Source organism: Platalea leucorodia (assembly GCF_965183815.1).
Source record: "Platalea leucorodia genome assembly, chromosome: 7".
NCBI lineage: Eukaryota > Metazoa > Chordata > Aves > Pelecaniformes > Threskiornithidae > Platalea > Platalea leucorodia.
In genome coordinates, this window is record NC_138829.1 from 71864800 (window position 1) to 71876648 (window position 11849).

At 66.9% G+C, this 11849-nt stretch overlaps 2 protein-coding genes across 2 annotated transcripts; both read left to right on the plus strand.

Annotated features, from left to right (window-relative positions):
- Positions 1-4: 4 nt before the first annotated feature.
- SDHAF2 (succinate dehydrogenase complex assembly factor 2) lies at positions 5-4096 on the plus strand. The gene is made up of 5 exons (XM_082317370.1): positions 5-123; positions 667-890; positions 1541-1650; positions 1809-3218; positions 4052-4096. Exons 1-4 carry the CDS (start codon positions 109-111, stop codon positions 1937-1939), a joined length of 480 nt encoding a protein of 159 aa, XP_082173496.1. The 5' UTR covers positions 5-108; the 3' UTR covers positions 1940-3218; positions 4052-4096.
- A 1506-nt stretch (positions 4097-5602) lies between these two features.
- LRRC10B (leucine rich repeat containing 10B) lies at positions 5603-6481 on the plus strand (the record flags this gene model as incomplete). The annotated part of the gene is made up of 1 exon (XM_082316647.1): positions 5603-6481. The coding sequence occupies one exon, from the start codon at positions 5603-5605 to the stop codon at positions 6461-6463; it is 861 nt and encodes a 286-aa protein (XP_082172773.1). The 3' UTR covers positions 6464-6481.
- Positions 6482-11849: the final 5368 nt, after the last annotated feature.

The window sequence follows — 11849 nt, forward strand, 5'->3', positions numbered from 1 at the left end:
GCCCCGCTTGGCTATCTCGCCCTCCCATCTTCTCCCCACCGCCATAGAGTCGGGCCGCCCGCTGTCACAGAGCGGCCCGGACGGAGGCTAGAGGGGCAGCGTCGGGCTATGGCGGCGGCCAGGGTGAGGTGACTGGGGGCGGTGGGTTCGGGGGTAAGGGGAGCCTGTGGGGAACCGAGGGGCTGGGAGAGGCGGGGGACCGAGGGAGAGCCCCTGGGGGCAGCAGGGTCGGGGTGGGGGGGGTTATGGGATGGCGGGGTCGGGGCGGCAGGCTCTGGGGGGGGTGGGATGGGGGGACTGGGGGCTGCAAGGTCTGGGGGCGGTTATGGGATGGGGGATCTGAGGGGGCAGCAGTGTCTGGGGGTGGTGTGGGATGGGGGCTTCGTGGCCAGCAGGGTCTGGGGGGGGATTATGGGGGGGTTAGGGGCAGCAGGGCACGGGGGGGCCTATGGGATTGGGGGCAGCACGGTCTGGGGGGGATTATGGGGAGGGGGGTTAGGGGAAACAGGGTCGGGGGGGGGGGCAGCAGGGTCTGGGGGTGGCGTGGGACAGGGGGTTCATGGCCAGGAGGGTCGGGAGGGGGCTGTGTGCATGGTGGGGATCTCCCCATCCCCGCTGGAGCAGCCAGGCCTGACGTCCCCCGCGCTGTCCGCGTCCCTTTCCCAGCTCTGCTCCCTGCCCCGGTGGGCTCTGTGCCGGCGCATTTTGAGGCCAGTGAGCCTGCAGCGGGGCTACCGCGGGGACTCCCCGACGGACTCGGGGAAGGACGTGCTGGAGATCCCCTTGCCCCCCTGGCAGGAGCGTCCTGATGAGCCGCTGGAAACCAAGAGAGCCCGGCTGCTCTACGAGAGCCGGAAAAGGGGGATGCTGGAGAACTGCATCCTGCTCAGGTGAGGCGCGGGGTGCCCGTCCTCCCTCCCGGCTTCTCAGCCACCTCCGCCGCTCGCCCACCTCCCTGCCGTCAGGGAGGTTGGGCCCTGCTGCTCTGTCCTTCCCCACAGCACCCTGACAGTTTGTCCCCTGCAGCTCAGCTCCCTAAAGAGGTTTTTAATGAACAGGGAAGAGCCTCGAGCATTGCATGAAAGAGTTTGGTGGGGTAGCGCACAGCCATTATCCAAAACCTAAGGAGATGGGCTGTTGCTTAGAGGATAGAAGGCTGAGCTGTTGAATAAATCACCACAAGAGCTTTGCTCGCGTAGGATGCGGTGAGCAGTGCTGCTGCCGGGCAGGATGGAGCAGAGCCAGAGACGCGAGAGCTCTGGAGGAAGCTCCTAGCTGGTGGCTGAGCCGAAATCCTTTGGGAAGGATGTGTGTAATTTCTGGGATGCACAGGAGGCAAGGCCAGTCGCGTTTCGGGAGTGAAGTAGCGGTTAATGGAGAGTAGGCTGGGGCTTGAGGCAGGAGGCAGGTCACTTCGGCAGCTCCTCCGTGTCTTCTGGCGTCATGTAGAGAACTGGGCGCCAGCCGCGGTCGGGAGCAGCGTGCCAGCCCGGCTCTTCCTCCAACCGCTCGCGCTAATCCTCATACGTCCTCTCTCCAGCCTCTTTGCAAAGGAGAACCTGAACCGCATGAGCGAGCAGCAGCTGAACCTCTATGACCGGCTCATCAACGAGCCCAGCAACGACTGGGACATTTACTACTGGGCCACAGGTACGCTGCAGCTGCCTGTTGCCCTGCCCGCTCTGACGCCAGGGCACCGTCACCGCTCCGGGCCGTGGGAGCTGGGTTTGGTGGGGTGAGCGTGGTGCTGGGTGCTTCGGGACAGGACGGAGCCGTTCTCTTGCTGCCCCTTTCTGTTTTTACCATAGAAGCGAAGCCCACGCCGTCCGAGTTTGAGAACGACGTGATGGCCATGCTGAGGGAGTTTGCCAAGAACAAGAAGAGGGAGCAGAGGCTGCGGCAGCCGGACCTGGAGTACCTCTTTGAGCCGCCCCGCTGACGGCGGGGCCGCCTTCTCCCTCCCCATCCCCTGGAGCTGACGGGGCCCTGTGGAAACGCTGACGCTGCTGCCCTCCCTGTGACTCCCCTCCTCCTCCGGCAGCGGCTCCCTCGGACTCTCAGGGCACGATGAGTAAAGCCGTGGCTGCTAGCCCTGCCTCTCCTGTTGCCTCCATCTTGCCGCGTTGCGAGCGCAGGGCTCTGCTCTTCGGCGGCGTTGGGAGCGGGCGCTGGGGGAAGGCGGCGGCGGCAATCCGAGCTCGCCCTGGCACCTGCCGGCTCGCCGCTGTCTCCAACTCCTACCTGTCCCTTTGAAACCCTTTTTCTGGGGACCCAGGGGAGTTTGCCCCCCTCCGCCGGAGGTTGGAGTGAGGCACCCTGCTCCCCGGTGCCCTCTGCGGGGTGTCCCAGCTGGGCCAGCGGTCCCCAGGCAGCGGTGACAGTCCCTCCGAGATCCCCGTGCCTCACCTCGCTGGTTACCGGTTACCAGGAGACAGCATCCCCATCCCAACGTCCCCTTCCGTGGGGACATTCCACACCCACCCCTGCCTCCCGTCCCTCGGGGCAGGCAGGGAGCTGCTCTGGGACAGCCCTACCATGGCGGCTGCCTGTCCGTTTGTCTGTCCCTGTGCTAAGCTGCGGTCCCTGCCGCAGGGCTCGCCTGCTGCGGGGCTGGCGGCCGTCCCCCCCTCAGCAAAGGCACTCACCGGGGGAAGCGCCGACCTCATGAACTTCTACGCCACGAGCTATGCGGTGGCCTACGGTAGGGGGTCCCGAAGGCCTCCCCGAAGGCTGGGGGGGCTCGTTCCCGGGGCTGAGCCCCCTCTCCCCGCTCTCACCCAGGCCGGCCGCGGTTCCGCCCCCGCCTCGGCCACCACACCGGCACCGGCTACGTGTCCAACAACTACTCGGCCATCTCCCGCCTGCTCTGCCCACGTGGCGCAGCAGCAGGGTAGGTAGCCCTGCTGCGGTGGGGACGGGGGGCAAGTTTTGGGGCCACTCCGTCACAGCCACGCTGGCCTCCCGCCGCAGCCACTGCCAGGACAGCGCCAGGTCCACCACCGCTGATCACTTCAAGCCCTTCTGGCTCCCCGACGGCCGGAGCCTCCTGCCCTGGCACGTCCACCGGTCAGGGAGCGGGTACCTCCAAGAGTCCTCTTCCCTTTCCTGCCTCCGCACCGGGGCGGTGAGTCCCCGGCACAGGCGGCATCGCCAGGGCCCCCCCAGAGCATCCAGGGAGCTCGGCCCCGAAAGCCGCTGCGCTGGTCCTGCCCAGCCAGGTATGGTTTTGGGGGCGCTGGTGGTCCTGGGGCCACCTCCATCCCCAGGAGGTTTTAAGGTATTGGTGGCCACAGGGCCAACTCCAACTCTAGGGAGTTTTGTGGTATCGGTGGCCCCAAGGCCAGCTCTGACCCCAGGAGGTTTTGGGGTATCAGTGGCCACAGGGCCAACTCCAACACTAGGGGATTTTGTGGTATTAGTGGCCCCAGGGCCAGCTCTGACCCCAAGAGGTTTTGGGGTATCGGTGGCCACAGGGTCAGCCCTGACCCCGGGAGGTTTTGGGGGTGGCGGAGGCCCCCTGCCCTGCGTCACCCATCCCTGCCCACCCCCAAATGCAGGGGGACAGGCAGGGTCCCCAGGCTGTATCCAACACCGTGACACCAACGCCATGGCTGGCTGCAGGGCCGAGCGCAGGGGCTGGGGACGGGGCTGGGGACGGGGCTGGGGACGGGGGGGCTCCCTCCCTGCCCCGTCTGCTCCCCACAGATGTCCTGCAGAAGACGACCATCGGCACCAGGGAGCACTCGGGCTTCACCAGGGCCACGCCGAGGCGCGACGGCGTCCTGCCAGCCCTGCCGGGCCAGCCCGTGAGCCCCAGCCCCACCGGGTCCCCTGTCCCTCCCCAGTCCCCCACCCGCTCTGCACCCCACGGGACACTTTTTCTCTCCCGCAGCTCGGCGTTAGCCTCCCCACAACGGATTACCTGCCCTCTGTGCACAGCCACGTAAGCGGGGCGAGGCGAGATCGCCGGCAGGCAGGACCGGGGTGCAGGCAGGACCGGGGTGCAGGCAGGGGACACGCGTGTCCCAGCCACCCCATCTCCATCCTCCAGCAGGGCAGCGAGATGCTCCCGACGCTGCCGGCAGGCTCCGAGAGAGGCAGCGGGTTCAGCCGGGATGTGCCGGGCTGTCTGGGCATGGCGGTGAGCAGGACCCCATCCCACTGCCCGTCCCCACCCGCTGTCCCCACGCAGGGATTGCCCGCGGTGGGCCACCCCATCCCACTCGTCTCCCGAGGGCTGCAGGCACCCTGAGGGAGCCAGGCCAGCCCGCTGGGAAGGCAGGGTGCTGGCAGGAAGGTGGGTGCAGGCATGGCCCCGTCCCCATCGGACCATGCACCCAACCCACCTCCATCCCCCAGGAGTCATCAGGGTTCACCACTAGCCACGGCCAGTACGTGACCCCCCACCTGGCCCTGTCCCCTGCAGCGCCAGGTGAGTTTGGGGTGGCCCTGGATGGGGGGCTCGTTGCCCCGGGGGGGCTCCAGCCTCACCACCCCGTCTCTCCTGGGTTTTCCAGCCTGGTGTTGGCAGGGTCCAACCTGGACGGCGACACCCGTGGGGGGCAACCAGCCCCAGCGGCTTTGGCACCAACAACCGCCTCACCGGGTGGGGGACATCATCGGCCACCCCCCGGCGTAGACCTCCGGGGTGGCCCGAGGTAGTGCCGCTGCACCCCGGGGGTCCCAGCCTCGGCTTCTTTGGGGACCCCCATAGTCCCTGAGAAATAAAGACCCAAACCAGTCTTTCTGGGCACGATGCCATTGTCACCCCCGGCCCCCCGAGTCCCCACGGAGGGGCTGTGGCTGCCCACAACCCTCATTTTGGGGGTTGCCTGCACCCCAAAGGCTGACAGGAGGATTCGGGGGGGGGGGGCGGGGAGGGGGGGCAGGAGTGCCGCCTGGCCAGCAGCCACTGGAGGGCTGTACGAGCCCGGCTTTCCAGCCCTGGCTTTGGGATGACACAGCTGATTTGCAGCAGGGAAGAAGAAAAAAAAACAAACCAAAACCAAACCCCAGGCAGGGCTGGCTGGGGTGGGCAGGAGGAGGAGGAGGAGGAAGGAGACCCCCAGCCTGTCCTGCGGGGTGGGCAGCCGTGGCATGGGGGGGGTGTCATTCGGGGTCTCCATCCAAGCCTTCCCCGGCCCTGGGGTGTGAGGGGGCGCCGGGCAGGGGTGGCTGTGCCGGGGGGGGGTCCCTGCAGCATCCCCCTGGGGGTCCCAGGGGACGTGGGCGGTGGCAGAGGGACACACCACACCCCCCCCCCCTTTTTCAGCGCCCCGGGGAGATGCTGACCCCGGGCTGCCGGAGGGCCTGGCCGGGCAGGGAGCTGGGGGGGGGGGAGGCGGTGCTGCCCGGGCTGCGGGCAGGGCGCAGGGGCTGCGGGCAGGGGCAGGGGCTGCGGGCAGGGCGCAGGCAGGGCGGGCGTGGGCGTGGCCAGCGGGGATCGTGGGCGTGGCCAGCGTGGGCGTGTCACCCCCCAGTGGGCGGGCCCGCCGCCCAGGTGCTGCGAGGGGAGTGGGCCCCCTCCCTGCCACCAGGCCCCGCCCCCGCGCTCCCATTGGCTGCGGCGCGTTGCCGCGGCGACGGCGGCGCGGCGGCGGGGATGGGGAGCGGCGGCTCGGCGGGGCGCGGAGCGCGGCTGGCGGCGGCCGAGGGCCCGGAGGGCGGCGAGCAGCGGCTGGAGGTGCGGAACGGGAGGGTGCCGGCGGCCCTGTGGGCACAGCGGGGGCTGCGGAAGCTCTACCTGAGCGGTGCGGGGCTGAGGGAGCTGCCGGCGGAGCTGGGGGGCCTGCGGCACCTCCGCACCCTGGCCCTGGACGGTAACGAGCTGCTGGAGGTGCCCGAGGCCCTGTGCCGCCTGCCCCGCCTGGCCCACCTCTACCTGGGCCGCAACGGGCTGCAGGGGCTGCCGCCCGCCTTCGCCCGCCTGCAGAGCCTGCGTTGCCTCTGGCTGGAGGGAAACTTCCTCGCCCGCTTCCCCCGCGCCCTCCTGCGCCTGCCCGACCTCCGCAGCCTCCAGCTGGGCGACAACCGCCTGGCCCGCCTGCCCGCCGGGCTGCCCCGCATGGCCGGCCTGCGGGGGCTCTGGCTTTACGGGAATCGCTTCGAGGAATTCCCCCCGGCCCTGCTGCGCATGGCTCACCTCCGCGTCCTCGACCTGGATCGCAACCGCATCGCCCGCTTCCCCGACCTGGCCTGCCTCTCCGCCCTCCGCCTCCTCTCCTACGACCACAATCCCGTCCGGCAGCCGCCCCAGGTCGGGGATGCCGTCCGGCTGGTGGGCGACGGGGCGCAGGAGTTCATGGAGGCGCGGCAGGAACGCCTGCAGAGCCTCCAGAAGCAGGAGGAGGAGGAGGAGCAAGGCACTGAGGCCCCACCAGCAGCCCCCGGGGATGGCTCCCCGCTGCTGGAAAATGGGGAGAGCAGCTTTGCAGCCCTGCCGGGCTCCCCAGGGGAAACATGAGCCGCCACGCTGCAGCCAGACACCCACGGGGATGCACCGCGGAGGGACGGGGAGCCTCCACCGGGCTCCCAAGAGCCACCATCTCCCAGCTAGGGCTGGGGAAGAAGGAGGTTCACGGCCTCCACGTGAAGGAAAACGGTCCGAGGACCAGCATCTCCCAGCCGGGACTGCAAAGAGCTGCCCAGATCTGCAGGGCTCGTGGGTCACCGCTGGGATCTGCAAGCCCACCTTAGAGCATCCCACATAACCGCAGGGTGCCTTGGATGGGGGAACAGCCCGCTGCCGTGACGGGACCCCACTCACCTGCTGGACAGGCCCCGGCGGGCAGCACGGTGCTGCCGAGAGCCGGGCATCCCCACGGTGCCTGCCCACGGGCACGAGGACCTTCCCACCACGCACATCCTTTGCTCCTGGCTCCGTGGGGCAGGACAGGACAAAGCAACACCATTTGCATCCATTCCACATGGATCCCATCACCCCAAAGAGCAGCAAGGTTCGAGAGCAAACGCACAGACCCCTCCTCACCCCCGAGATCCCCCGTCCTGCCGCTGGAATTGGGCTGGGGGAAGTTCTCCACCGGGCTCCTCCCGACTGGCAGGTTTGGGAAGGAGCCGATGGAAACCCCGCTTGGGCACAAGCGCTGCCCGTCGCAAGCCTGGAAAGGGTTTTGCCTCTGTACGGGAAGAGGACCCCCAGCTCCGGCTCTGTCTGCCCCAAAACGGGCAACGAAGCCGGGGCTGCTGCCTTGTCCTTCCCCTCCCCGAGCTCCGTTTGTACCAAACTCAAGCAATAAAACGCACAAACCCAAGAAAACCTGGCGTGAGAGAAAGGTGATGGGGTCTGTTCTGCAGGGGGCTGCAGCAGGAAAAGGGGGCTGTTGAGGAACCCCAGCAACACCTCCCGGTGCAAGACCACCGCTCCTCTTATTTTTAACATTCGAGGGAGTCCCATTTTCCTCCGCCTGTCTCCAAGCCGTGCTCCCACTCTGCACCGAGCCATCGCGATGCGGCAGAGCAGCTCGGCCGCACCGGCACCGAACGCTCCCTCCGAGGGCTGGGGCTTGCTGGAGGTTTCAGACCGCGCATCCGCTTTTAATTGCGAGGGGTTTGGGTTTGGTGGCTGGGAAGCAGCCAGCGCTCCTGCCACATCCTCTCCCATGCTCACGGGGCAGATGCTGCCCGGTTTTTTCTCCCCTCCCTTCCCGCTCTGCGGTGGGAACCGTGGCTATTTTAGACACGGCGGAGCATCCTCATCTGCGGGATGCGCAGGGCCTGTCGGTGCCAGGCTGATGAAGCCCCCGCGTTCCCAGCAGTAACGAGGCCCCGTTTCCATTCCCACTTGCGGACGGTGGATTTGGGGCTTGGCAGGAGCTCAGCTCGCTCTTCCCCCTCCGGTTTGGCTCTGCCAGCGGGGGGGACAGGTACCGGCTGTCGGTCCCTCTTCCCACCCAGGCAGCCTTCACCATCGTGGCTTGTAGCAGGCAGAGCATCCTGGCATGGGGCACCCTGGGGTGCCGAGTATGGCAGCGGGTGGCTCCCGGCCCCCAGGGATCATGCCAGCGACCCGGGGTGCTGCTGCTTTGCCTGGGGAGACGGTGCTGCTAATTAGCAGGTAATTATCCATCACCCTGCGGGGTGCTGGCCCTGGCAGAGACCTGCAGGACTCCAAGCCCCAGCTATAAGTCAGACATCCTTTTCTACCTGGCACAACCCATCTGCTGCCACCGGCTCCGTGCAGACCCCTGCCAGCCCTCTGCGCTCGGCAGGGCAAGGGGTGTGGGTGGCCCTGGGTGCCACCAGCCAGTCCCTGCAGCAAGGACCGGATCCAGAAGCTCTGACACCTGGGGAGCGGGGTCCCTGCCTCCCCGCAGCCATTTCCCACCGCCCCAGCCTTCCGCAGCCCTGGGTTTCACTCTCTGGCTGGGGAAGGAGCTGGGTTGGGGTCCAGGCACTGCGTTGGGATGGCACCAGCGGCAATCGGCGCGGTGCCACGAGGGCCAGGAGCCGCCGCAGTCAGCGGGAACCTCACACGTTTCTGCTACGCACAAGTATTTTGGGGATGCTGGCATCGTCGAGCCCCAGCACCCGGCAAGGCGTGTGCGCAGTGCATCATCCATACGTCTGTCTCTATATATATCCCTGCCTACTCTCCCATCCCTGCGTACAACGGTTTGTGGCCTCGCCGCAGCTGGGATCATGCTGCTATTTCCATCTGCTCCCGCTGGCTGCGGGCACAAAGGAAGGGGCTTCGGGATCGCTGCGGCTCGGACCCGCTCCGTGCAGCAGGAGCGCCGGGATGGCTGCACAGGGCCAAGCATTTTTTCTTTTTGCTGTGTTCAGAGCTGTAGCACGATGAAAGAAACCCAGCTCTGGTATAACACAGCCCAGACAGCAGCCAGGCTCAGCGGCACCGATGCCGTTGGTGGCTTGTTGCTGCCAAAATCTCCAGGTTTGGCTCAGCTGGACAGAAACCAGAGCCTGAACGGGTGCAAGCAGCAGTGACCTGACCTCCAGCCTTGTCCCCGTCTGTTCTCCGCTGCCACTGGCCACCTCCGACACAGTGTCTCAGCCCGTGAAAGGCAGATCCGGAGGGATGCTATCCTGGGCGCAGAGGACACAGCTCTCCTGCCGTCCCCGCGTTTGGAGTTTCTTTTATTTATTCAAGACCGGTGTTCAGTGAATTATTTAACACAGCCACCCGAGCCTTTGCAGTGCCAGCCAGCACCCCAGGCTCCCAGGTAGCCACGTGCCCCCTACTTCGCCAACAGGCACCTGCCCGGGACGTGGTCCCCCACCTCTGCCCCCCTCCCCAGAGCCACATTCCGGTCCCTACCCAGCACCTCACCCCCCAGGGCCCAATCCTGCCCCGCACTCACCCTTCTGGCACGGTTGGTGCCCACGGGGACCCAGCTGGCTGCGTCACCGGGCTCAGCGCAGGCTGGGGCTGTCAGCATTGTCCCCTGGGGGACCCCAAAGCCTCCCTGGGGACCCCAACCCCTGGCAGGCTCCTGCACCACTCCTAGGAGCCACCTCCCAGCACTTGGAGCCACCTCACATGAGAAAGAGCTTCTTCCTAGGGCTGCTCTTAATGAACCCTCATTAATTGCCCTCGTTAACTGCCCTCGTTAGCAGGCCCAACCCTGCAGCCCATGCAGGCTGGCCAGGTGGCTTTCCTTGTCCCCCTCCCTTTGCAGGGACCTTTCAGAGTGTTTGTCCCCCTGCCATGTGTCCCCTTCACCAGGGGTCCTCGAGCATCACCTGTCCCGTCCTCCTCCCTCCTTGTGCATGTACCGGGGGGATGAGCGGTGCTGGGGGGATGCTCTGCTCTGGGGGGGATGCTCGGTGCTGGGGTGATGCTCTGCTCTGAGGGGGATGCTTGGTGCTGGGGGAATGCTCGGTGCTGGGGGGATGCTCGGTGCTGGGGGGGGATGCTCAGCCAGGTGCAGGTGACACCGTGACCCCCATCCCCACTCCGACCAGCGCTTGCTGCGGGCACAGCTGCTGGGGGACCGCAGAAGCCATCCCCCACGTCCCCCCGAGCCCAGAGACAAGGCACGCTGGCAGTTACTGACTGTCCTTTATTACCGAGAACAGGGGCGGCCTCCAGAAAACGAGGGGCCCCGCTCCCCAAAAATAGGATTCTGCAAAGAAGGCGCCCCGACCCGCGCGCCCCGGCCCTCGCCCCCAGCCTCCCCGCCGTGCCGGCCCCGGCCCCTGCTGCCGTTATTAGAGACAGCAAAGCCACCGGCAGCGGGGTGGCATCGCCAGCCGGGCATCCCCTTGCTCCAGCCGCTCGTCAGCCGGTCTGGGCTTTTGTCTTGATTTTTTTTTTGTCTTTTTTTTGTTTTTTTGTCTTTTTTTTTGTTTGTTTTTTCTGTATTTTACACACCAGTTGGATGTTACCATCACATGAAGAAGAGAGATACCTGAACAAGATAACGGCTAAGAGCTCTAGAGTTAAAAATGAACACACAAGCCCCGGGGAGCCGATCGCAGACAAGAAATCCTTCCCGGAGGAGCGGGGTGCCCGAGGGGCGATGGGTGGGCACCCAGCTTGGCACAGCCCCGCCGGCACCCGGGCTGCCCCTGCCTGGCCTTGGGGTGCCCTGGCCCTGCCGCCCCTCGGCTCCAGCCCCTTCCCCAGGCATGTAAATCTCTTCTTTTATGTTAAAAAAAGAGAGAATATGATAAAAATACAAATGTCCCTAAAAGCATTATTATTACTGTAGTAGCAGTATTATGACTTCTCTCCAGATTGTCCAAAATCGTCTAAAGTGGGACTGCGGGGGCCGCCGAACCCTTCCCGGCTGCAGCCATGGGACGGTCCCGGTCCCGCTGCCGCCGTGTCGCCAGGTGGCTTGGCCCTGCGGCGGCGGGGATGTCCCCCTTGGCAGGAGAAGGAACAAGCAGCCGGGCACCCCAGGGACTTTTGGGGGTGCCCAGTGCAGGAACCCCATGGAGCACCTCGGGGGCTCAGCGGGTGCCCCCCCAGCACCCCGTGTCCCCACGCAGCCCGGTGGGGTGGCATCAGTGTTGGCGGAGACGTGCTCGCCGCAGGGCGCGGCGGGTGCCTGTACGTGGGCTGCGACGCAGGGATGATGGTGACAGGGTGAAACGCTCTCACTCGCTGAAACCGGGCTCCCGGCTGCACGCAGCCCCCCCAGGGCACAGCCTGTGGCCTCGGTGCCACCCGAGTGGTGGGGTGTCAGTGTCCTCCCCATGGGTGCAGGAGGGGAGAAGGGTGGTGGGTGCCATAGGGGCAGTGGAGGGAGCAGGAAGACTGAGGATGGGGGACCCCCGGCCAGGCGGGGTGGCTCCGTGCTGGTGGGCACCCGGCTGCCTTTGGGCTCGCTCTGGGTGCCCCTCGCGCCCACGGGTGGCCGTGCCCTACCTGAGATGGCTGCGGAGGCAGCAGCACCCACCTCTCCCCTCCTCCGGGAGGGCTCGGCCGATGCCCCTCCGGTCAGAGGGAGCCGTGAGGCCGGGGGCTGATGGGACCCCCACCCTGGCCAGCCTGGAGGGGCTCTGCTTACCCGGCACGGGGGCCAGCGGGTCACCCCGGGAGCCCCCACGAGGACACACACCCCGGCCACCACGTCCTTGCCTTGTGCCAGTCCTGGCAGAGCAGCAAGACACCAAGAGGCACAGGTGTCACCGGCTGGGGACGGGGGACGGGCAGGGATGTGTCACATCACACTCAGCGCTGCTGTGGTCCTGCTGGACCCGCTCCACCGCCCGGCAATCCCGGCAAGAGGAAGGTCCTGCCAGGACCCGTGGCCACCGCGGTGAGCCACCGCCGACCCCGCCAGTGCAGGGTGGTGAGGAAGACCCACAGGTCGCGATCCCGCTGGGTGACCCCATCCGTCACCCTCCCCGGGGAGCTGCCC

Excerpts from the sequence above, each read along its gene's own strand:
- SDHAF2 (XM_082317370.1), top strand. Across the intron at positions 891-1,540 it reads GAGAACTGCATCCTGCTCAG|CCTCTTTGCAAAGGAGAACC; the intron begins GTGAGGCGCGGG and ends TCCTCTCTCCAG. Across the intron at positions 1,651-1,808 it reads CATTTACTACTGGGCCACAG|AAGCGAAGCCCACGCCGTCC; the intron begins GTACGCTGCAGC and ends TTTTTACCATAG.